Below are 26525 nucleotides of genomic sequence, written 5' to 3'. Positions count from 1 at the left end.
TAGCGATCGATAATTTCATGCTTACTATTTTGTGTGAACTGAAGTAACGTTAACAATTAATAATAACCCGAATAATTGAGCAATATTGTTAAAAGTTGAATGATATCAATTTTTGTAAAACATTGTTAGTGATGAAACGAAGGGTGAATGACAACAGCATACTACATCTACTATACAATGTCATACATGTAATTTGAGCATAACCTCAAAGTAGAAATCGATTCCGATTGCGGCACCATCTCATGAGCGGCACGTGTAACAATTTCTCTCGTCTATCGAATCTTAGTGCAAAACGTTGTTGTCCTACGGGCGTTTTTACTCCAGAAAATACAGGGATAATTTATATTATTATTAAAAGTATGTTTTCCCTATTAGTGAAGGTTTTTATCAACAGTATTCAAATAGATAAGTAACTACAGAGTTACAAGATCAATAGTTATATTATTCAGATTCCTTTCCGCAAATAATAATAATGCGAGGTAGGTATCTGCTGGCGATCAATAAATTATTGGGAATAAGTCTTATCGCAATGAAAATTGTAATTATCTCTTGTGAAATTTGTATTAAAACCAACACTCTAATTTTTATTCATTATGCGTTATGATCATCACGTTCTTGACGTTTCACAATAGGTATTGCAAATTTAAACCGTCTGTAAATTCCGATTAGAATAAAGAATGTCGGTGAGAAGTTCTATATATTAAGAGTCAAGAGGCGCTCGAATGTGTGTCACTTGCTCTAACGTGACAGTTCATCTGTCAAGACAACAAAATACACATTTGATTGTTTACCTTTCTAATGGGACTCCAAATTTGATGTAATTATGTTTAATTTGTGGTGGTAACACTTATGTTTGGAATAATATGTACAATGGTGATTTACTTGCAGATCTGAGATTTATATTTCTTTTCATTATAGGTATGACAGTAAGAATTAGTTAATATGCCTCATGGCTGGAGGCAAGAGCAATAAGGGGCAGAGTCAAAATTTAGACAGAACTCATCAGTGGTTGTATTATCGTCAGCTGCATAATTCTGCCATAAGTAAAATACCTGCAGGGTTAAAGTTTATAGAACGTTGCAACATAGAAGAGAGATGTGCTATAACCAGGAGCATTACAGAGCTGGAAAAAAATATAATTAGGCAAGTTGATTAATTTTATGTCTAACTAAATAGAGCATATAATTACTAATTTGAAAATATTTTTATTAAATAGAAATTTTTATATATTTGTTATTAGCATGCTTTCTTCATGAATATTAAGAGATATTTAATATACAGTATAGATTTTAGATAAATAAATATAGAGCATGAGATAAGAAATTAATAAAAATTTTATGTTACTAGAAAAATGTTAATTACCTGTATGGAAATTAATGCAGAATTATCAATTCTTTCTTTTAAATTAATATAACTATTTCTAATTGTAAACTTTTACAAGAGTAACTGGCATCAAAATAAATATAGTTCCTTATGTTATATCAATGTGATTATAATGAGTTAAATATTACATTTTTTATAGAATATATACAGAATCTTTACATTGTGATTTTAATATAACATATGGGTGTAATGTTATCCAAACAAATCAGTGTATATTTAAGACAAGATCACCTAAATTATATGAGATCTTGAAGCCATACTTTGTTTGCACTAACAATATCATAAACTGTATTCTTCAGTCATTCAGACTTTTTCAACAAGTCGGAGGCTTTGTAAGGTATTGCCTTACCTATATTAAGCCCAATTAATTTGTTAATTTTTCTTTTGCATACAGCTGAACCATATAAATTTTGTTGCATTTAGATAAATAAACATTTTAGTAAAATCATATCTCATTCATCAAACATTTTAATAAGATATGTGTCATGCACTGGCTTAAGGGCTTTTTTATTTCACTTGGTATTAGATCAGCTTATTTAAAGTATTGTTTGTGACTTAAATTATTTTTGCAGGCTCCTTTATAGTAACTTGGATCTTTCACATCAAGAACGGGCATTAGTCAAACTCATAACACATCTCACTAATGAATCTCACTATGTAAACTATGAAAACATAAAAACCAAGCAACAAGATTGTTTGTTGTTAATTGATTTAGACAAGAGCTCGGAGACTATTAATGAATATGATGCTGTGGATGTAAGTCCAACGTCATCGGATATGGCAGATTCTGGTCTAGAAACTGGTTCAGTCAGTCCACATGGAAACACAACTTCTGAATATTCAAGCACTGATTTCGACGAGTCGCAAATAGGAGAGTATGCTTTTGGAAATGAGAATCACCACAAGACATCCAGCAAACTAAAACGCGACGTGGAAAATAAATCGCTATCTGATGTTAAAACCCATGATACGTCAGTCAGCTTTGGTAACTTATACAATGTGAAGGATGTCGTGGGACCAATGAAAGAATGTATCCTGGACGACCACAGTGCTACCTGTTCCTCGGTAGATACCGAGAATCAAAATATAAATTCTTCTTGCACATCCAGTGAAGCTGCTGAGAAAGCCACTTCACTGGCAGACGATATTTGTGAATATGAGAATCATGTACTAAGTGATCCCTTCTGCGAATCAGACTGCGAGAGCGAAGAAAATGAATCTCTCGAAATTATAAATTCTAATAGTTTCTTTTCCATAACTACTTCAGCAGAAAAAGGGACTGCTTCATGCAAGCCGGAAGAGAAAATACATGCAAAGTTCTCAGCCGATGACAATTCCAACACAAAGGAATTGAAGTGTGAAGAAAAGAACACTAAAGAATGGTCATTTTCAAATGATTTGCAAAGTGGCAAAAGTTCCTCCAATACAAGAAATTATTATTTCATTGATGCGTCTACACTTAATGACGATATAGACGTTTTAGCAACAAATACAACAAATGATCAGTATTGTTGTGGTACTTCGCAAGCGTATCTTCCTTCTTCTCTCGAGTATACACCTAGCAGATCTGGTATTTGTACAGATGACCAATTTCATAAGTTTACTCCATTGAAATCCACGAATGTGGAAACTGTACATGAAAGAGTAGCCGAATTTCAACGAGAGTTGAAGCTGAGCGAGCATTTGGAACCTGCAATTGAACCTCGCAAGATAAAGAGGGTAAACTCTCAATCAGATGACAAGGTAGACGAGGACAAAAGTTTGAATAAAGAATCTCTTACTGTAGAAATTAAGGAAACTGATAGTGGGGAAAGTACACAGCCTTCCCCATTGCCAGACAATAACACAAAATTAAATAATAATCAAGATAAAACTCGAAATTTGTTAATAACTGATCCAAATGTTGTGAAAAATTTGATCAGAAAAAATAACACGTCGGTAATTGTAGAAAAATGTGACGAGGACAAGAATTCTAACGAAGAAATAGTAAGATCAGGACTTATCAGGGAAAATACATTCGAGTTAGATTCTAACGAGGAAAAATTGTCCACTTTGCGACAAGAATATGAGCGTCGACAGGGCACTCTCGTCTTTCAAAATGCGATTCCACAATATTCAGGCCATCGAGTCGAAGGGGATTTATTTTATACTCCCCCTAATAACACAATAACCCCACCAATTACTGATATGCTAAACAATTTCACAACACCGGTCACTACTGAGGCTCAATTATCGGCAAAGAGCCAAGTCTATACCCCTTCGAATTATTCAGCAGACTCGTATGAGGAAAGATCTCCAAAGCTAGTTGTAAACGCAACAAATGAAAATAAATATCTCTTGAGGACAACCATCGACAATACCAATACTGTTTGTTATCCCGTAACCAAAAGTTCCAGTGACAAAATGATCGCCGACTATCAGGAATCTGATGATTCTGACAAATGCAGCAGTAGTTTACCTGTAACGTTAAGCTCAATTATTGGAAAGGACACTCGATTCGATTCTATAAAAAGAACAAAACGCGATGAAGCAACGCCGATAATATCAGGTGGAGTTTCTTCTTTGGATTATGCAAAAGTCACAGATAGTCCCACATTGCGTCGAAAAACAGAGTCTACACCGATCGTTTCTGGTGGAATGGTCATGATGCCCAGCATCGAGCCAGAAGTTAAACCAAAACCAACGAAGATGTCGTCTTCGATGACAGCCTGGGTCGTAGATATGAGTGACTGTAAAAACGACCTGAAATCTTTGAGTGAAAAAGGAATGTCTCAAAGCTACTCGAACTCAGAGTGTGCAAAAAAGATAACGAAAAAATTGAACGAACAGGAGAAGCATAACAGCTTGGGATTTTTCGTTAATCTCAAAGATATAGATATTGAGCCGGAGAAGGAAAATCCTAACGTTAAATCTTTAGAGAAGAAGAGTCATTCTAGCAGCAAGCCATATTGCGAATTCTATATAGACATATCGGATAGAAACAATGGGCCAAGAAAAAAGAAAGCAGAGACAAGGGATGAGCCTAAGAAAGTTGATACATCGACGGACGAAGGCAAGAAGAAGAACATATTTTCTATGTTCATTGACTTGAATCAGCCGAACAAAATTAATGAGTCGAGTGGCAATTCGTCGAGGAGTAAAGTATCCATGAGGAAACGCGTGGAAGCAGAAAATCAAGATATAAGTTCGTCAACGAGCAGCACGACGACACTGGACGATAAATGCCAGGAGCAACAAGTCACACTGGAGAAATCGAAACCGAGCGTTTTTATGTTTATTGAGTCGGACTCCCCGGTGGTAAGACGTCGTACCTTGTCATCCTCGAGACCCGCTTTCAAGCGTCACTCTTGGAACATGGAGAAGCAACAACAGCAGCAACCAAGCAACAGCAATGGTCAAATGGCGAAGGAAATAATGTTAAGAAAGGAACACAAACGAGCTCACAGTCTATCGGTGGACCGAATAGACTTGAAGAAACTTCAAGCTGGAGCTCAGGGCTCGTCCAGTCAGTCGTTGAGCGATGCTGCACGTGCAGAAACCTTCAGCGATAGGAAGCCGAGCGTGAAAGGTGTACAGGAGCAGGATACGCGGAACAACAATATGGACACATCAGCCGAGGACGTCTTTGAATTCGACGTCAAGGACACCCCACCAAATTCTCACGTTGAAGTAATCAACGAAGAGTTGCGGGTTAGCGTGAAGAGGCACGAGTACAAGGAGCTACCGACCGGCTCGGAGAACCACAACTTGACAGCGTCAGAGGCGAAAAGTTACGAAGAAGAATGCTCGGATATTTCTGCTTGGGACAAAACTTGCACGGAGAGCACGGAGACTCAAACGCGTTCACGAAAGAGCGAAACCTTTGATATTAGCAGCGGCAGCGGGCCGTCTCCTGGTAGCGATAATAATGATTACGAGGTGCTGAATGGCGAAATGTCCAAAGTACCCGATAGACCTCAGGTTGTGCCTTCCGTGGGTAGCAAAATTTTAAAAACTCACAAATCCTTAAACGAAACTATAAAGAAAATAGAGTGCGAGCTGAAGAGTACGGACTATGCTGCTGATGAGTTTGCTTACGAGAGTAATTCTGTGTCTAAAGTAGCCGTGACGGTTAACGGGGAGCACAAAGAACTCCAGAGTAAATCAAGCAAAGCCTCCTGCTCCTTCGTACGTCTGTCGGACTTGGACAAAACCGTCAAAACGATACCAGAGATTTCAGTTATTACAGAAGAAAAAGCGTCGTATCGAATGAGCAACAGTATTCCGGAAACCTCATGGATCGAAAGTAAATTAATTATGCCCAGAACGAACGTACCAACGAGGACTCTCCCTCGTAAATTCACCTCCGTCATGAGTACGTCCCTTCCAGCTAAGCAAAAATCGCCTCTCGACGATTTAACGGGCGAAGAAGGAGAGGGTATCATTTCAGAATCGGATCTCAGTAGCATGCAGAGTAGCATAGGTAGATCTGGAGCAGAGGGGAGTACGGAAGAAACGGAAACATCAAGTTTCGCTTGTGGTAAACCGCATAACAGGCTGGGAGAAGATCTATTAAGAATGTTCCTGGAAGAAATTAATCCTGACGTGACGATCGATGTTTCGGGTCGTCACATCAGAGCTCATAAATGCATACTGAGTTCTCGTTGCCAATACTTTGCAGCTATACTGAGCGGTAGTTGGATTGAGAACGCTGGAAATATTATTTCTTTGCAAGGGTAGGTTGTTCGAACGTTCGAATATAAAAATTTGGATGTAATTTTTTCCTTCTAATATTTAATCATATAATTTCTTCAGGTATTCTTACAACGCGGTTCACTTTGCGCTATGCCATATCTATAGTGGAGAAAGTAATATTCCAGATTCTATAAGTATAGTTGAGCTAGCAACTTTGGCAGATATGCTTTGTTTGGAAGGTTTAAAAGAGGTCATTGGATATACGCTCAAAGTTAAATATTGTCATCTCTTTCACAAAGTAAGTATGATGAACTAATTATTTCCGAGTGGACGAGTAACTGAATTTAATTAAATTTTAGCCGTGTCAAGTGTGTGCCGTTGGTGTACTGGAATGTATGCCTTTGGCAGCGGCTTATGGCCTTGACGAAGTATACAGAAAATCTTTGAGATGGATTACAAGGCATTTTGTACGAATTTGGCCTTGCAAAGCTTTTGCCACTCTTCCACGAGAGCTTATGGAAAAATGTTATCATCAACACGTTGTCCACATGGTATTAACAAATCTTTATAATTCGCATTGAAAATTATTATTGATTTACATTCAGTACATTTAAAAATTTTTAACCCATGTGCCTATTATTTCTTTCAGTCAGCGGAAAACATTTTACAAACTATAATGGATTGCGATAAGCTTTTGGCAACATTGCCAAATGTACGTTGGGCAGAACCAGTCTTCCGATTGGTGTCAAATCTTTTGGATACATCAGTCAAATTTTTGTCAGATAATTTTTCCAGTGTTTTGAGTAACGACAGTTTCCAATCACTCGGTCGTGAATTAACTTGGAACATCAGTCGGTTGGAGGACAATGTTTTAGCATCTGCTGAACGACTTCCTCCAGATCAGGCGTGTAGAAGCTATACAAAATTACACAAAATGCTGCTTTCTGTCCAGCAAAGCGATGATCAGCCGATTAAACCAAAATGGGGTCCGCTTTTTATAGATTTTCTTAAAAAGATTCAAAGCCGCGTTGAAAAATGTTTAGTGAGAGACGCGGCGCGTGCGGCAAGATGCACAACTTGGCTAAAAATGGATCTAGAGCTTCGCAGAAGAATACAAGAATTAGCTTGTCTCGTCATCTTACCTCACGAAAGTACTAAACGACAATCCAGGCATTCCAATTTCGTCAAGGTAAATGAATGTCGATTTATATAATATCTCAATTTTTTCAATTGTTTAATAGTATAATTATTAATGTAGGAATCTAAAGCAGCGGCAATACACTCTACAATAAGCAGAAGTCTAGATTTAAAACGCGTAAAAATGGCCGTGTCGGAGCACAGTGATAAAACACTTAAACAGCCTATCGGTACTACGCAAATACAAAAAAAGCCACTTAGCAAACCAAAAACTGATCCACTCAATCGTAAAATACACGATAAGTCAACTGTGAATGATCCCATTAGACCAAAATCATGGCCTAATAAAATGGAGGTATGTTTTGATTAACAAAAATTAACAAAAATTTACGTTTTTAATACTATATCTATGCACAGGTAAAATCAAGGTATTTGGAACCGCGTAATAAGCCAATTTTAAAAGACATTCAACCACTGCAAACGGACAAAATTATACAACAGCGTCGTAAAATAATGATCTCATCTTCGGATTCTTCTCGTACGTCGAGTCCTGCAATGAAACGCGCTTCGGAAAAGAAAACAATGGCCGCCATGAAATTACCAGTTAAAAAAGATGTAAAAGCCCTTTCATCTGATAGTTTGACAGAGGCTAATACTAGTAAAGCGGCTCTTAAAAAAGATTTGGCAAGTAAGAGCTGCGGTATCACGCGGCCAGAATCGCCGACTTTAAAGCAGAAACAAGCAGATATCGGACTTTCCGTGGACTCTTTAGCAGAAAACAAAAAACAACCGATTGTACCGAAGAAGAAAGTGAATAAAATGGATACATCAATGTCTGCCGATAGCCTTATGGCAGAAACTACAACGCCAAAGTCCAGCATATTGAGTAAATTTTCTCCAACTAGAAATAGAACAGCCACAAAGACCCAAGTTTACGACAGAATGAAGAAAAGTTCTCCGCCAATGCAGCAGAAAAACATGACAACTGGCATTCGTAGAACTCCTCGAACGCTAGAAAATTCAACGGCTGCTAGTAGGAGCAGAGCAGCCGCAGTAACCGCGTATCACGGCTCCCCCGGTTTGCGAAAAAATCTGTTAGATGCAGCCAAAACACCAGACATACCCAGTAGAGTATTAAATAATACAACCAGTCGAATTCCTAGCGCGCGATACGTTACACAATCTTCGATCGCGATACCCAACGTTAAGAAAAAAGAAGCGTCGATAAGTCAAGATAATTCGGAGAGCCCCAGCAAACGATCTTCACCAAAATCCAGTGGTACTAATAGGCCGATTAGATCTTCGATTGTGCACAAAAAAACAGTAAACAAAGCAAATGATGGGAAAGTCAAAGCTAAGTGCCATAATGGGGAAACACCAAAGCATCTTACGGTAGGATCCAGATCAGGAACTTTTCTAAAAGATGAACCCACGATACTTAAAAGAACAGATATGAAACCGGCTCAGATGAACACTTAAGCTTTCTTTCAAGAATCCAACACTTGTGTACGTTATTGTAAATTTCATCGACGCTCCAGCATTTAAGAGAAATTGAAACAAATCTTATCGTACTAATTTTAACGTGATAATTCCTTTTGAGGAATCATGCTCTAAGTAAGATAAATTTAATATTAAAAATAAAGTTTTATTTGTGCAAAGGTATGCGCGATGGAAAACTCGGAACTACTTTTCCTGAATTGCATAAGAAAAATGTGCTATGACTTTGTTGTATATATATAATACCGCATATAAAGTAATAAGCACTAGTGATACGATGATATTTTAATTAATACTTTTCACTTATATACATAAAGAAACAAATCTGAATTGTGCAATCTTTTGATTTGTGTAGGAGGTAAATTGCACAGGAAAATCATAGAATTTCTATAATTAATCGCAGATGCATTTTAGACAGATATCATGCAGCAAGTAATTAAATAACTGTACTCCTCACATAGGAGGTTTTGAATATGTGGTAGTACTTTATAGCTTGCATGATTAACATGGTCAGTTATGTGTTAGATGTCTTTATCTTTCCATAATCAAGAGGCATATCACTCATCAATTTATAGAATCTTAGTGGTTTCAATGATTAATAACTAATTGCCATTTTTTCTTCATTTATGCTGGAGTAACGTAGCTGGTTTTCCACTTGCGACGTGATTAAGTAGTAATATATTTATTTATTAAATTTATATCTATATATTTTGCAATGTAAATTTTTCTGCAATATTTATATCTAGTCATTTATATATTTTACATATTTACTTTTATGTAATGTTAATAAATATTTCCATACAATGTTAAGTTTGTATATACAATTTCTTTATTTAATAACAAAAATCTAAGCAATATTTTATATTGAATTTATATAAGTTGTTTGCATACTCTTAAATTATAATATTACATAATAGATAAAACTACATATCCAGTAATGTTCCTCTAGGTCTTGACCTCTTTGGTTCATTTTCAGGAGTATCCAATGACTTACGTTTGTTCATGCCCTTCCTTTCCAGTTGTTTTTTAATGATACGTGCATTATTTGCATATGAATCAGCCACCTCTCTCTACAAATAGTAATGAATAAGCTTTGTATATATCAACACAAAGTTATATAAAAGATATCTGAGAGTCAAATAAGTATCAGATGCAAACATTCTATTTATATTAACTAAACTAATACAAATAATTTCAGTACTTACAGCTTCAATTTCATCTTCCTCTTCATCTATCGTCGAGACTGTTACAGAACTAAATTTCCCCATATTTTTGGTGTGTTTTGTTACCATTACCTTCTTTGGTTCAACAACTTCTATTTGATTGTATATATCAGTCATTGGACCTTCACCAGAGTTCTTTATTACAGCACCTTTTACCACAAATGTAATATTACTTCCAGGCTCATGTTTATAAAACAGTAGTAAGCCACATCTGAAAATGATAATATCATTAAATTATACACATTTTATAGATATATCACATTCGAAAATACCTTTTTAAAACAAAATTTCTTACTTTTTACATTTTTGCCTGTGCTGTTTCTCAATACCCTCTGGTTTTTTTATGTAAACAACCTCATCTTGCTCATAAGTTAAACTATGAGCATGTTTACTCTTATGAATAACCCTGGCTCCGTCGCTCTTTCGCAATGGCAATTTTTCTAATACACAATCTAAAACATAAAATAAATTATACTTTTATACTCATAAAAAGCCCAAAGTCGTATTAAAATATGGTATAAAAAGCTAACCTAAAATTAAAGCCATATGTCCACAAAGGCAATAATATGTATGCAGAGGTGTTTTTTCATTGTATTCTTCTTGATCCTTCGTGTCCGAGCAGATTATACTTCTTGACACAACTTTCGGCATTTTACAAAACAGTAAATTTAGGTGAAAATAGCCAAACTTATATTATATTACCATACTTAGCACTTTACTTGTCATCCATTAATTATTATACTACGTGTTGTGAATTGTAAACATACATACACAACTAACACGAATCTCCTATGCTCCGCTGTTAGGAAAAGACCCATTAAAAACTAAAATAGTTGTAATTAGTTTTTTATGTTAGATTAGATGATCAAATTGACTGGAACATATATAAGTTATAGATATACCAAGATATACTAAAAATGGAAGGTTATGAAATATCAAAAATATTATGAATATTTATTTTTAGTTCTGCATTCAATCAAACAGCAGCGCCATTAAATGTCAACACTCAACATGTTTGTCCTGCTTATGACGTCAAAACCATATAGTTTTTTTAATGGATTTAATAGTATAGTAATAATGGTTGTAATTGGTTACAGCTCCATTTTTAAATTTAAAGAAATATAGAGCATTATTAGAGAGACCATACGCTACAGATCACATTATATCAAAGCATTTATTAAAGAAGCAATCAACATATGACATAATCTTGCCTGATACTTCATTTTTATATCATTGTTAAGAAAGTATGCATGTGTAAATTTATTTAAGAGCATTGCAATTGTTAATTATCATTATTTTTATCAATATATACATATACACATACACGTATGTACAAAATTATACAATTTAGGAATTAAAAGTAGTAAGGAGTTGTACATTTATCATACAACTATATATACATTAGCACAAGTATTGAAACATATTCATCATTTAGACAGAATATAGTTAAGTATTTTAAATTCATTTAAATAAAATTTATAATGCATGACCATAAATTGTAGGCATTACAAAAAGTATCCTCAGCTTTCTTTAAGGCTTACATTTAATTATATCACATTTTTATTATCATTGCAAATCAATATGTATTAGCACAATAAGATCAAAATATATAAACTTTTACATTTCGAAATTGAATTCATCTTTACTTAATTATCAGCAAACAACTCCAGCAGTTTTAATATTATTCTTTTTCAAAGTTTTATATCATAAAGTGTAAAAATAAAAATTCTAATAAATGCCAACTGTCAGAGTTAACAAAAATCGAATTGTAGTATTATTTAAACAATTACATGGCCTTTGTATCATGTTTCTCTATATTTTTCCTTTCAATTCAAGCAACTTCTATGTCTAAGTACATATAAATCACTGCTAATACACAAAGAATTGCACTTGCTTGTAACAGAAATTAGTTCTTAAACTACTTTGTTTTTGATAATTTTTTTTGCTTCTATGTAAATTTAAATAATGGAAAATGTACTTGTAAAACTTGTAAGGAATGATCAACTTATGCTTTTTAGCATTTTTATGATCATACATATTAATGGTAAAACTTCTGGTAAAACGCTTTGTTTTAAATTTAGATAAACTTTTAAACAAAATGGTGTATACTATTTATACAGCATTAACCATTAAAGTGAACACTAGTGCAAATTCGCAGTAGCTCTAAGACCAAGCTACCGTTACTTCCCGTTGAACACGCTCATTTTTATTAAGATTTCAATAAACAAAATTTTATTATAAATTTAATTGTCACCTTTAGATTGATTTGAAAATGTATAAGCAATTAATGATATTTTATTTCAAGCAGTTAATTTTTCAATAAGTTACCAACAATTAAAATTTCTCAATTTTAATTCACACTAGTGTATTCATGACGTTACAAAACGAAAATGTGCACTTAAAGGTATAACAGTATTTTCGAAAGTTATAACTATTTCGTTCTTTCTACAAAATAAAAGTAGAAATTCTCAACTATTTTTGTACCGATATAGTCAGACATGTATTAAATTTAAAACAGAAAGATTTTTTATATAATAAAATATAACATTATTAATAATGAAGTAATCTAAAACAGATACAAACAATAAAAAAATATACATTTCACGATTGTACTACATTCGCATCAGACCAATTTCATTACCTATAATTCTTTAGTTTTCTATTTAAACCAGTTTTTAAAATTAACTTTATTTCTATAATTTAATATCTGGTTTCAAATTCATTTAAGAGTAGTGGCCAATATTGCCACTTGAGTTAATCGCGATTCAGAATCAATTTTGGAATATTATTGTAATTCTGTTTCTTATTAATACAATGCTTGATTAAGTAAAAGAAATTGAATTTTGTTTTTGCGAGAAAGCTAGTGAATTATTTTTAGGTATTTCAGCATTAATTAATTACATCAGTGTAACAGTTTGAATAATACGGTCGTATCACCTCAAAAGCTCTATCCCCAGGACTATGTTATCCATATAAAATTATCCTCTTTTAAAAACAATGTGATTAGAAACAAATATTTGATCAAAATATAATGTAGATTTGTATGGCATTTGTATCAAACGAAGCTATATATTATTTTCTTTGTGTATAATCAATCTCATTTAACGATTCTAATCATTCACAGTCTTATAAGTCATTAACTCCAAAGGAATCAATGGAAATGCAAAATGGAGAAAATGTAAAAAAATTATGAAGTCAATGCTAAGTCGAATACATAGGGCCACAGTTTTTAATTGGTGTTAAGCGAAGGCCTTTAGCTAACATTTGCGCTTCGAGATCACGGTCTTCATCCCGATACCTAAAAGAAAATAGGAAAATATCCATATTTATTCATACTAAATGGAAATTCATAACAATAATTAGTTTTTCATGCATAGGCAGAATGCTTATATTGTAAATAAAAATAACCAGTTTAAAATAATTAGGCCATTTTAGTATAGTACATGCACTATAACTAATATTTGTATAATTATATGTAAATTTACTAAATTAATTATTGCATTTTTTTAAATGCAAGCTTGTAAAAACTTGAAAAAAAAGAAGCGTGTACATCAATATATGTAGCTTAAAGTATAAAAACAAAGAAATTTATATAAGTTTGCACATGATTAGATCATACTTGTGAACAATAATTTTTCACGAGTAAAAGTAGAAATTGGAACAAAATTAAAATAAAACATTTTTTTACGCAAAAAAAGCTTAATAAAATGCAAAAGCACGATTAAAAAGCCAGCGGAAGTTATTGCTGTGAAATATTATTTAAAAGGTCCAGAGCAAATTCTGTTAAGTAAAAGGAAAATAGATATACTACTAGTATGCCTAGTACAGCAATTAAATAAGAAAAGAGTGGCATTGTTTCGTGCATAGAAGTATTTTGTGATTTGATTAAATACGTTGTTACATTCGCATTAACTGTTATTGAGGACGATGTTGTACGGCACCTTTGTCGTTCTTCTTCTAGCAGTGCGATAAGGGAATCACGTTTTGCAACAATCTCTAACATCTCTGTTAAAATCTCCCCTTCCTTTTTTACGTCCTCGGAAGTTTTTTTACCATCTAAGATAATATAACAAATAAAATTATGTATTTAACTTTTTTTTTTTTTTTAAAGTAGAAGAGCAACTAACCATCATCAGCTAGACGTTCTCGTAATTCTTGCTGTAGCCTCTCATGCCTATCTTCAAGTTGTACTTCTTGGGCACGAACCAATAGTTCTTTTTCATATCTGCGCAATTCTGTGCGCTCTTTCATCAGATCAAACCATTCTCTCAATAAATCTGCCTCTTCTCGGCCAGCACATTCTAAAATAATTAATTAATTCTAGATTATTATCTGTAAAACAGGAAAGGACTATGATATGACACACGGAGTAGCGTGCCAGGTCAGTTGCCGACTCGGCACGCAGCTCCGATGCTTTGTGTCATCGCCCTAAAAGGCAAAATAAAATGTTAACAAACAAAAAAGCTCTACCTCCTTCACCGCGTAATGCCTTTTCAACACTGACTCCTCTGCTTTCTAAATCTCTTTGCTTCACTTCCGTTTCTTCCAATTTTCTTTGTATTTCTTGTGCCATTCGTAATCTAGAAACCAGAAAAAAAATTTTACACCTGACTGAAATGACATAAATTTTTCAAAATTTATTATATGATTATTTACCTTTTTAATTGAGCTTGTCTTGCTAATTTTTTAGTCCTTGACTTCCTAGCAGTACCATTGCTAGATTCTTCATTTAAATTTGATCTCTGCATTCCAGATGCAGATAAAACTCCACACGTTTCCTCCTCGGTTAAACTATCATCTTTTATAAAAAGCTTTAGTAAACACTAGTTATCTTTTAAATGCCTCTATTACACTATTCTTACCTGAAACTTGAATAGATGAGGTACTATAATTTATAGGGGGAGGAGGAACAGGTGGAGGATACTCGTTTAGATATTCTCTCAACATCAAATCCTCGCTAACGCTTTTCGGCCTTACATCGCATTTGGACGGGCTAATCTTGTCAATCTAAATAAGAAATATGTAATATAATTTCTGATTAGCGAAAATTATACTTAACGGCTGAAGTAAAACAAAATTCAGAGGGCTCTCTGCTTATAATGATGCCAATTACCAACATCACTAATCTGCATAGGGAAGCTATCCTCTATGTATTCAATGCGTAATTTTTAAAGAGCTACTTTAGAAACTTTTGTGATGTCAGCATTTGGTAGGTTATTAAAGAAACCTTTAAATTGAAAAATAAAAATATTAGAGAAGTGAGTATGAATACAATGGATTATTAAACAACAATGTTATAAAAATATAGCAGAAAGTAAGAAATAAATCAAACGAATGTTAAGATAAAGAAAAATTTTTCTAGCTAAAAAATTAATGCGATTAAGAAATAGGTAGGAGCTAAAAGAAGCATTTTAAAAATGCTGTCTATACGTATGATAACATAAAATTATTTACAATCGAAAAAAGAATGGCTACAAAATAAATCAGCCTTGCAAAAAACTAACACGAAGTTTTTAGATTGCTTACATTATAGCCATCCGAAAATGATCTAAGTAACTGAAACACGCCAAGATAAAAAAGTTAAATTTTTCATTCAAAGGAAATTAATAAATTTTCGATAAAAGCCGAAGACTTACCTTTCCTTTTGTTTTTGAGGAAATTCTGAACATTGAAAGCTTTTCCTTTGGACTGGTTTGAGGAGAAGCAGTGTTGTCCTTTTTAAAGAAGAAATCAGATACCGCTTGTATGATACTTTTTCTTCTTTCAGGATCTTTCGTTTTCTTCTTCTCTCGTTTCACTGAACTCGAGGTAGTAGTGGTATCCGTATCAAGGGTGCTAGAATTAGTTGCACGAGACAATTCGTCCATAGATTTAGTATTAGGTGATGTCAAAACTTCGTAATTTAATTTTTTGGCAATATTCTTCATGTTGTCCGTACTCTTGCTGGTGTGTAGTCTTAAACTAGGCCTGGTCAAGATGAAACTGCTGGGCCTGACGCGTGGCTCAGAATTGGCAGGCTCGGTACTCTTCTTTTTCTCCTCTACAGAGTGCTGTCTCCTCGTAACAATCTTTCTCAATTCCTTCAGCTTATCCTCAGGGCTTAGGCCTAAATCTTCATCACTCTTCAATCGCGCCCGTTCGCGGGCCTCCAGTCTTGCTTTCTCGGCCGTTCTCTTTGCTTCCTCGTGTTTCACGCGAGGCGGTGCTACAGGAGTCTTAAAACTATCGTCATCAACAGCACTAGTAAGCTTCAGATCCGTCACGCATTTGGATAAATTTAGCTCAGTCGGTTTTCTAATTTCATTCCGCTCAGAATTTAATAATTTATGTGAAAAGTCGGCGACATATTTCGGCTCCTCTGCTAGGATCATTTTCGCTTCTGCAAAGGTAGTACGGATAGGAGTGTTCGGAGGAGAGATGATCGAAGCTGGTACAAATTCTTGGCCAAAGCAACTGGGACTCGGTGGAGGTTTAACAGCTGAGAGAACATTACCGCAAGAGAACGAACTATTTCTGGCTGCTCTCTTAGCTTTCTTTTCTGCTGATTTTTGTCTATGTGCTTCCAGCTTGTCCATCAGGATATCTTGTATAACATTCTTTTCCTTGAATCTTTCTTTCTTTATCTCTTCTAATTTTCTAGATGTCGCAGGGGTCAATCTATCATTCATCGGTAATTCTTGACTCTTGCCTTCCTCCGTTATCATTCCAGAGGTGCGAGTCTGTATGGAAGATTTAAAGTTCTTCTTCTTAGACTTTCTTACATCTATAGAATCTTTGGCATTACTGAATTGAGCTATTCGGCACTGCAGGCGTTTCACGTATTCTAAATAATCTGGATTACTACTATCGGCTACTACTACTTTCGGTAACTCTACTTGAGTTTTATCCGTCTCTATCGGAGCAATAGACACTTGTGGATTTATAGGACTAGCAAGAATAGTGATAACTTCACTCGTGGTTGTATCTTCAGTGGGCTCCTGAATTAATAAGCTGTCTTCGTCCATTGACTGCATTTTTTCGTCCAGAGAGTTCTCCTGGGTATTAGCAGAGTCTGAGAAATTGCTGCTGACTGCATTTTTCTTACCATTTAATCTATTCATAACGTCGTCCATAGTAACAGGATTCATCTGTATAACATTCTCAATATTGAGTTTCTCCTCTTCCGAGCAAGGACTGTTATCCCCTTCCAATACCGCTATCGGAGCACTTTCCAGTCTATTCTCTGAAAGCCTGGGGGGTGGCACTGCTTTGATATTCACAAACTCAATGTAGCCCCTATTCTTAATAACTGGAGGATTTGACTCTTCCTGAAGACTGTCGTCCAATAAGGACTCATTATCCGTATCCATGTAATCTATATTTTCTCCATTGGTGAGCAAATTCGACGTACTATTGTTCTGAATGTCGATTCTATTTTCCATTTGGCTGGGATCATACTCTAAATCAGTCAGATCCTCCACTTTGGCTATGGTCGTTGAAGAAAGAGAGTGCTTTGTACTGTGAGACGCAGTTTTTCTGTTATTTCTTGTAGTAACGTTCTCAGGATTTATATCGAACTCTGCGTCTCTCAGGTCTTCCGAAACGAGGCCTTCGCCATCACGAGCCCATTCGGAGAACTCGGTTTCTGTAAGAGCCGTCGTGGTCACATCGTTATCGTCGGAATCATCCTGTTTATTGGATATAGGGGAAGCGACGGATGTTGGACTGCCACACTCGCTCACAGCCTTTTTATTATCATCCTGCAATTTGAGTTTTTCCAAATTATTGTTCACCGCTTCAATCTCCACAGCAGCCTTCTCGTCTACAAAATGATTAGCTGGAATTTGGGTAACTTGGCAAGTCAGGGATTCGCTGCACAAGGCCGAACACTCGATAGAATCGGGCTCGAACATGGCGCCTTCGTCAAGATCCCTGCACTTTTCTATTTTTTCATCCAGCAGAAGATCCCCTTCTGTGCTGTGTATCTGAACCCTTGGCGGGGATAAATTGGCAATCAACTGCTCGTTCTTGGCCTCTTCGGCTTCCTCGCTATCCGAGGACAGCGAATCACTGTCAATCTCAGAGTCCTCCGTACTAGCCTCGACATTCTCCTCGGTTTTCTTCCAATCCATCTTTGGAACGATGATCGATGCCTCATGCAACGGACTTCTGGGACGACACGCGCTACTTTCATCCGCGCAAAGCTTGTAACTCGCCACGATACCTTCATCGTTCTGTGAGCCATCCTGAGACCCGATTTTTTTGCCGAGTTTGCTAAAGCCCTCAGTGATATTCTTTATATTTACATTCTCCTTGTCATCTTTAGGCGTCTCTGTGACATTGATGCTCGGAGCAGTCTTAGACTTTAAGATACTCGTCTCTTGGATCAGGTCTGGAAGCAACTGTTTCTTTTCGGTTAGAGCTGTGCTAGTTTTTAACAGCGAGGACTCGTTCCCTGAAACCTTTACATTTCTATCGGTGGAGCAAGAGCGAATAGGAGTATTCGACAAAAGGTTCGTGGGTGATATAGGCGACAGTTGAACGTTATTCACTCTCAATTTACTGGTACCGTGCAAAAATGCTTGCATCGTAGGACTAGGCTCTGGCGCAGGATTTAAAAGCTTTTGGTGCTGCGAAATAGCGTCGGAGAAATTACTCAATTTGGTATCAACATTAGAGGTAGATCCTGATTTCATCACGGATCCAGCCACGGCGGATCCACCTAATAAATATCTTTTTTTTAATTCCAAAGATAATTTCGATGCGATACCTTCAGTCGAGTGAGTACGATTCAATAAGTAGTCCCCTCTGCGTGGATTCACCAAAGGTCTTAGTGGACTTATACTGGCTTCTGCTTCAAGCACGTTCGAATTCATTTCCGTTCCTTGTTTGGAAATATTCCTTCGCGGAAATTGACTCTGTTCTTTCTCATTTTGATTTAAACTACTATTGACTGGGGTTATCATTTTGCTGTGTACTTGTACTTTCTTAGGCTCGACGTAGTTACCCCTCGTTTTCCGAACGAAGGAGTCGTTTATCGTTATTTCTGGTATCTCGTGTTGCGTTGGTGTAACGCCATCGTGGTCGAACTCCGAATCGGTGGATATTTCTGTTGCTGAATTCTCCTCACTCTCTTTAGACGATTCATCATCGGACGCCACCTGTTGAGACAAATTTCATTAAATTGTTATCTAGAAAGAGTTTTTTAAGACTTATTATTATTTTAGTATTTTAGTGCTTGATAAGTAAAAATTTATACATGCGAAAGAATATTCACAGAATATTATTAGAGTCAAAGGAATTCCTCATTCCTAAATGCATTCACTCAGAGGGCATGCCTGTTGAAAGATCCATCTTCGTAATAGTTGCACCAACATACATTTCTTTTATTTAAAACTTTTTAAAAACACAAGAGTTTGGCTGCTGATAATATTATTAATGAATAAAACAGATATTAAATTGAATTGTTAGTTACATGTGAATATAAAACAAAACACGATTGATTAATTGGTCTGAATTCTTGTTAATTTGGCATTAGTTCAAACACTCCATTCGTATTAAGCAAATAATTTACCTTCTTCTTAGTGTTCTTGGATTCAAATATCATGGGTTGTTTACGAAATATGGATATATATATATATATTATTACCGTCAGCCAAATTTCACTTGTCTCATATATCTGCCATTTATTTTATATTTTCACATAATGCATTTAATTTAAAAGCATACGTCCAAAATAGAAACGTTTGCAACTTTACGATCAGATGAAACTTACATCCATTAGTCTGATACCCATAGCGTTATTAAGCATTACGAATTTTCATAATTATTCTACGAAATCATACATTTTTCCTTGGCTTTATCAACTTTGGAAGAAGTAAGCGATTTCGCAGAATCATATAGTTTAGATTTGTTGGGTAAGAACTTATTAGTTAGATTATGTTTCTTTTTTAATGCAGGTGAATTTGGAGAAGATACCGAACTGCTCCCCGCCTTATCGTTACATTTTAAAGAGTCAACATTATTAATATCGTCAGAAATATTTGATAGAGATTTGAACGATGAGTTTATTTCAACTCTTCTTCTCAGTGGAGCTTTGGGTGTTAAAGACTTTTCGGTTGGAATATGTTTTCTAACTGGCTTTTGTGGTGGTTGCTGAGGGACTCCTACATTTAAATCTACATTTGTATTTTGCACAGTAGAAACTGGATCAATTTCTTTCTCAATCACCACCACTTTTGCTATATCAATTAAGTTAGATAATGAATTGTCAACATTCTTTAAATTTGAGAAGTTATCATTGTCTCCTAACATTTTTGATTCTAATGGCTTTACTTCATCTGCCACGCCATCGATAATTGACTCATTTTGTTCATCACTCAAAACCAATTTACAATTTAATTTTTCAGAAGAAGAAGTCTTATCAAAACTTAATTTTATGTCTGCAACATCATTAGTAAATGTATGTTGTTCTTGTGAATTAATTGTATCGTTTGTTTCTTGAAATAAATGTTCGTTATTTAAAACATTATTTTCCAAAACTTGATTCTTCACTAACTTATAAATATCATTAATTTCAGTATTTTCTATTGCACGTTCATCAACTTCGGTAAAATCATTGCTTAAGTTCGAACTATCTTCTACTTCTACACTACTAGTTTGAAAATATTTCAACATATCTGTAGGTTTAACTTTGGTAGACACTTTAGGCTCAATATTTAACTCGATAACTTTTTCACTAAGACTAGCCGATTCCTGATCATTGTTATATAAATTCTTTAATGTAGCTTTTTCAGCATTATTTTTTTGAATTAAATGGAACCTAGTACTCGGCGCTTCTGATTTTTTATTTACTTGAAAGTACTTATTAATATTCAATTGAGCTTGCTCAGGACTCGAAAGAGGTTTTAATTCAGATATTATCATTTTATTCTTCGCCTTTCTTTGTTTTAAATCTTTAATTAATTTATCAAAAGAACTATTTGCAGGTTTCTCACTAACTGTCCTTACTGAGGTTTCTTTGGGAACGGTTAATTTAGTTGGTTCAAGTGTTAATGTATCTAGCAGTTTTTCACTCGTTGGCGATGATGGCGTGACAGTAATTACTGGAAATTTAATATTTTCCAACGCAATCGAATTATATTTTACCGGTGACTCACTAATTGATTGGAAAGTATCGGATGATGAGCTAAGCGATGAACGTTTACTGTCTTTCGATGAAGATGCTATTAAATCAGGCAAATTTTCCTCGGATTTTATATTAACTACACAACTATCCGAACGTAAATCGTTGAACTCACTATCCGAGTTATGAGGAATAGCATCTGGAAGTATAATTCTCATAAATGAATCTTTAGACAAATTAACTGTATCCGCATTATCATCAATGCCATGGTCAACTGAATTTACATATTCAGATGAATCAATTTGTTGAATTATACTTTCATTTGCATTTTTGTTAACAGACATATCTTTTGTTACAGACGTGTTTTCACTGCTTTCTTCTAATCTATTTTCGCATTCTTTAACGTTTTCACTACTAGTCATATCAACGGAACTTATTTCTGATTGAGCGACTGTTTCTGAAATTGCTATATCATTAGAGACTTGGTGAGCTTTCACCTCAGTTTCTGAACCCGTATCAGTGTCAGAGCTGCGTGGTGGAACTTTCAACCAAACTTCCAACTTCCTCAATTCTCGTGCTCGCACGTCCTCTTCATCTTCGGTTGCAGTGCCACTTTCGTCATCTACGTAGGCAATACGAATATTTAACTTACATAGCTAAATTGACTTTCAAATGATATGATTTATATTCTACCTTCACTAGTGTATTCATCACTAGAGTCTTCATATTCGTTACTTCCTGTATCTGATTGTCCAGCTGCAACATTGGCGTGCGAGTATCTTAAAGTCCAATTCTTCGCAAGCTCTAAAGTTCCTTCTGTGGTTAAAGGCTGATCCATGGTTTCTTCGTATACTTCATTATCTTCATCTGAGTCACTACAATGAAATGACAAAATGAACATTTTGTCTAGATTATAATTTTTTTCAATAAAGAATAATGCAAACCTCAGGTCAGATATATCATCACTTGAACCCATTTCAGCAGCGGAAGCACCAAAGTTTCTATCTGTCCACTCATCCTCATCCATTTGACTATGAGCATCTTCGGCATCCGACATACGTGCTAGATTTTCAAATTCTATTCGTTCTGGCGTTTGACCACGATCTAATAAGTCTAATGAAACCTTGTCCTACATGCAAAAGAAAAATTTCATAGCCAAATATTCAAGGACCGATTTGTTGATTGTGAATTAAGTCGTGTCGTAAAAATACCTTTTCGGATGGTTTTAGATTATGTAAAGTATCTTTAGGTAAAACAGGAATTCTTTTCTTCTCCGCTCTACCTTTCATTGTGCCTGTCAGACCAAAGTGTTGTGTGCAATAAAACCGACCCCCTTCCTTCTCCCTGTCAAACGTGTGATTCCCTGCAAATAGTGAGATAAGTATAAACGATAATACTTTCTTTCGTATTTATATGTATTATCAATAGCAATATGAAAAATGTAGGGACCTATTCTTAAAGAAGTGGAACAGTATTCGCAGCGGAAACATCCACGATGGAAGAATTTTCCTTCAGCGCTAAGTCTTTCCATCAAATAAACCCTTTTGTTACAAAAATGACACATTTCTGATCCACCTTGCGCTGGTAATACTAAGGCAGCTCTGCTATTCTGTAAAATGAATTAAAATTGATTACGAAATGTCTAAAAATGATTAAGCTAATCTCACAAAAAGAGGAGCATTTATTTACCGATCGCTGTATTTTTGGCTCATGATCTTGATTTTTATTTGAAAATTGCTCTGCCATTGCAGAGACCTTGTTATGCCCAAGAATATTTCCTTCTCTTATCTTCCTGTCCACGGCTTTCAATGTGTGATCAATATCCGCGTACTTGCCGTCTATTTCTTTCCCATCTCGACCCTTCTTTTCCATTTTGATCTGCCGAGCTAGAAACTATAAAAACCTTATAACGGAACTGCAAGCAATAAGTATTTTTATTACGAACAAATTCTTCTGTTACTTACTTGCTCACGGCTCCACTTTGGAACTCGTTCGATCTTATCGTGTCGCACTCCACGACCCATTTTATTCTCCTCAATTTTCTTCTCTATTTCTTTGACGTTCCAATCCGTTTTTTCTATTTTACCTAAAATATGTGAAAATTAGAACATTTTGTCTCTATTCAAAACTAATTTAGAATTATCTAGTTAAAAGCAATACTAACGAAATTAATATTTATTAAAATTATGCGAATCTATCGTTACTGCTTAGCGGGTGAGATCAATAATCTTTATATACAAACATTCAAGAAAGAACGAGCTAATTACGAACCAATTGCACGTAAAAGATCTTTCGGTTTCTTTTCGGTGGTCGCTGATCCTCTTAATTTATCTTCGATGCTTTTTATTCTGCCGGAAAATTCTTCATCTATATTACTTCTAAGATGTCCGGCGTGCATCTTAGGTTCTCGATCCTGAGAAATTGAATGGGTATGTAATAAAACTATAGAAAATTTTATCTCACAAGTAAAATAACGAAGTCGTGAAGAAAATAAAAAATAAAGAACATTGTCGTTGTTAAAGGAAGCTTATTAGTAAAAACATCGATCCTTAAACGTATTTAAAAAGAGTAAAGAAAAATTGCTTTATCATTGACATAGAAGCTAATTAAAAGACAAAACCGATTAATCATCGGTATCGTTCAGCAATGTTAAATATTTGGCAAAGTTTGTTATTTACAAAAAGAAAAACTCGATTTAGAATGGCCTCATATTTTGCTTACGGTTAGTAATACGTCATTCCATTGTAACGGTCAAAGGTTTAATGTACTGTAAAGTTTTTAAAGCTCTATTTTATTGTTTGCTTTTTTATTAATGAGAATTGCACACTTAAGGATACTTTCAAGCATCATAGATCGTCACACCAGCTAAAATTTGTCTTACTGGATACAATATTTTCTGCTCTAGATATTTCACCCTATCCTTGAAATCTGGAGCGGTTTGTCGATAAACGAATAACGAGTAATCTTCGAAAGGCTCGTCTTTCTCACGTTTCGCATTAGCTTGTAGCATCTGCATGCTTTTGTAGAATTGCTGAGTTGCCATTTTTCGTAAATACTGGCGCTTCCTCATACGCTCGACTCGATTCTTTTCTATCTCTTCGAGTCTCCTCTGTCTTTCCTCCTTTACGTTAATTTCAAAATGTTTAATTAGCATTGATTCATATAACAGAGTTAGCATTGCTGTTACAATTCATCCTTTTCAGGTAAAGCTGCCTTTTTAGGAATGGAAATCTTACGGGAAAGCGAGAGTATGAGAAAAGCAAGAGAAATGGGGGTAGGGGGGTAATTCAAAACGCTATGCTTTCTAAGCATATCGATTTCTTACTGCAGCCGATAATGAATTCCAAAGGGCTGGATAAGTTTACTTTAATATACCTCATAAATAAACAGTATCAACGTATTCTTTAAAAGTAAACAGCTAAACATTTATTTAAAATTAGCGTGGGCACTATTATATCAAGCAAATATATGTATGAATATTATACAATCTCAACGCATATTACTGATATGTGTAGCAACGATTGACAATGGTTATTTTTTCAAATACTTGATACGTTGAGATTATCAGAATTTAACAAGATCCGTTTGTATTGCAGTTATAATGAGTCCAGTGATTACAAACAACAATGACATAAATATTCCTCGACACATAACAGCTTCGATCTTCTTTCCTGACTAAAGGACATTAACTTTGTAAAACGTTTCTGTCATATAGTAGCTTCAGTTTACTTTTACTTCACTGACTGCTGTTACCTTAGATAGAACCAGAAGAAAAAGGCACTAATGGAAAATAAAACTTGCAATCTATGCATCACTTACCACGGTGGCACCCATTTTCTCCGTGCTACGTCTTTTTCTCGATCGTCTATTAAGCGTGTCATTTTTTTTATCAGCATTTTGAAGATTGTCATTACTATGCCTCGAGCGTCTCATCCGCGTGACACTCTCTTTCGCAATTCTTCCTATCAGTTGAGCTTTTTGTTCGGGCGTTAATTGACTTATTTGCTTTGAGTAATTAGGCTTTTCCTCGTTGTCGGGTTCCTGTAATATAAAACAATCACTAGGTCACGCGTGTTCTTTTCTCTAATTCATCACATCAATCCAATTGGCGTATTGCTACTCACTAATTTTGGATGCTTAATATGCGGAATTTCTCCACGAAATGCTTCGTATATTTGCGTTAAATAAGAGAACATGGTGAGTTTATCCGGAATATCGTTTTGAGCCATCTCCTCGCCCGTCATTGCCTAAGAGATAAACCAAAAGAATTTGAAGAGTTTAACAAACACCAGTCAACCTTTTAGAAATATTAATTAATACAATTTACGAGTACTCACGGGAGATATACCGAGTTCTTTTTCTAATATGTCAAACGCCAATTGATTATTTTTCGCAACTTCGTTAGCTTGTAGTCGATGAAAGTCTAGCAAATCTGGCCTATATCGATGAATGATAGCACAAATAGCCATACCATCTCTAAACGACGCACCCATATCCTCTATGTGTACAGTATCGTATAAGGCAACTTGTCTTTGCAACCATCTCAGTAAAGTATCTGGATGTACTTGTGATTCTGGCCTGAAATCTAAAGTAGAACAATTATAAACTATAATACGTCGCAAAATATAAAAATCAAGAAAATTTTCTTGTAAGATTTACCTCGTCTTCTTCGTTTCTTTGGAATATCAACGTCGGTTCTTATCGGTTGTTTAATGCTTTCCGGATCATCGGTATCTAGAAGACTCCGTACTTGTATCGGCGTAACGGAGCGTACGTTTAAATTTGGATACCTGGTGTGAGGATCCAGAGTATAGGCCGCATAATCCCTGTTTAAATTTTCCGGAGTTGTTTGACCTAAAAGTCTGTAAATCGACTCTCGCTCTGCAATTACCTCCAAGGGAGTCATGAGTGATCCACCCCAGCCTTTAATAGCCCAACAAGCATCGAGGGAGCTCAAAAATCCTCTTGCGCAGCCAGAACCCGTTGGCCAAAACGGCTGAAATAATGTTTCATCTTAATTTAGGATTCTTTTCGCGTTTCCTGACAGGAGAAATATTGCGAATTTTTAAGGACGTTTTGTTTACTTCGAGCAGGCTGTCACCGACTAGAATCATGAAGAGCCTGTGTCCATGTCTTTCCAGTATGCGACTGGCGTTTTCAGCCGCGTACATCGACGTGAAATCAAACATAGCCACGTCTGGTTGACCATAGTGATTAACAGCGAATTCCATATCCATCATTTGGTATTCCGTGGAGAACTCGGCTGCTTCCCTAGCATAAAGCATCAAAGCTTCTCTATCAACGTTTTCTTTAGCCAAAAGTTTCGCTGTATCCGGATGATCCTAGAAAAATTATAACAATTGTAACTGAGAATGAAAATTTAATATTACCGAAATAATCACACTGACGAAGCCATTAAACAATAAGTCTGTATTGTAATATAGATTTCTCTCTGAATTTTAAGTCGAATGGATATAAAGAAATAAATTAGAAAAACATCTGGATCT

At 35.2% G+C, this 26525-nt stretch overlaps 3 protein-coding genes across 5 annotated transcripts in view; 1 reads left to right on the top strand and 2 right to left on the bottom strand.

The window, feature by feature from the left end:
* Positions 1–317: 317 nt before the first annotated feature.
* On the top strand, positions 318–8673 carry LOC136779010 (uncharacterized). 3 transcript variants are annotated; one of them, XM_066736280.1, is made up of 10 exons: positions 318–479; positions 633–817; positions 919–1143; positions 1523–1720; positions 1956–6098; positions 6178–6355; positions 6417–6608; positions 6707–7246; positions 7316–7549; positions 7612–8673. In XM_066736280.1, exons 3-10 carry the CDS (start codon positions 950–952, stop codon positions 8671–8673), a joined length of 6741 nt encoding a protein of 2246 aa, XP_066592377.1. In that variant the 5' UTR covers positions 318–479; positions 633–817; positions 919–949. The 3 variants fall into 3 exon arrangements, with proteins under 3 accessions (XP_066592377.1, XP_066592387.1, XP_066592396.1); XM_066736290.1 differs by lacking the exon at positions 633–817; XM_066736299.1 differs by lacking the exons at positions 318–479; positions 1523–1720 and having other exon boundaries at positions 554–817.
* An 818-nt stretch (positions 8674–9491) lies between these two features.
* On the bottom strand, positions 9492–10565 carry LOC136780357 (STING ER exit protein). Its single transcript, XM_066738665.1, has 4 exons — positions 10458–10565; positions 10210–10388; positions 9897–10125; positions 9492–9761 (listed from the first exon to the last, which is right to left on the bottom strand). The coding sequence occupies exons 1-4, from the start codon at positions 10563–10565 to the stop codon at positions 9615–9617; spliced, it is 663 nt and encodes a 220-aa protein (XP_066594762.1). The 3' UTR covers positions 9492–9614.
* Positions 10566–13224: 2659 nt separating this feature from the next.
* Positions 13225–26525, bottom strand: part of Mical (Molecule interacting with CasL) — a 22828-nt gene continuing 9527 nt past the window's right edge. The window contains exons 5-25 of the mRNA XM_066736270.1: positions 26103–26360; positions 25678–26014; positions 25356–25603; positions 25143–25265; positions 24838–25059; positions 23900–24139; positions 23290–23431; positions 22983–23104; positions 22708–22911; positions 22468–22627; positions 22230–22381; positions 21963–22147; positions 21712–21893; positions 21516–21640; positions 15551–19054; positions 15441–15470; positions 14777–14921; positions 14571–14712; positions 14385–14494; positions 14042–14215; positions 13225–13970 (exon numbers count right to left, since the gene is read on the bottom strand). Of these exons, the coding sequence (XP_066592367.1) occupies positions 13654–13970; positions 14042–14215; positions 14385–14494; positions 14571–14712; positions 14777–14921; positions 15441–15470; positions 15551–19054; positions 21516–21640; positions 21712–21893; positions 21963–22147; positions 22230–22381; positions 22468–22627; positions 22708–22911; positions 22983–23104; positions 23290–23431; positions 23900–24139; positions 24838–25059; positions 25143–25265; positions 25356–25603; positions 25678–26014; positions 26103–26360 (7122 nt within the window). The 3' untranslated portion in view covers positions 13225–13653. The remainder of the gene's footprint in view (positions 13971–14041; positions 14216–14384; positions 14495–14570; positions 14713–14776; positions 14922–15440; positions 15471–15550; positions 19055–21515; positions 21641–21711; positions 21894–21962; positions 22148–22229; positions 22382–22467; positions 22628–22707; positions 22912–22982; positions 23105–23289; positions 23432–23899; positions 24140–24837; positions 25060–25142; positions 25266–25355; positions 25604–25677; positions 26015–26102; positions 26361–26525) is intronic.

Source organism: Prorops nasuta, unplaced genomic scaffold, assembly GCF_024137725.1.
Source record: "Prorops nasuta isolate Cenicafe-Biocafe unplaced genomic scaffold, Cenicafe_Pnas_1.2 PNAS00002, whole genome shotgun sequence".
Classification (NCBI taxonomy): Eukaryota; Metazoa; Arthropoda; class Insecta; order Hymenoptera; family Bethylidae; genus Prorops; species Prorops nasuta.
This window is presented reverse-complemented; position numbering and strand designations above follow the sequence as displayed.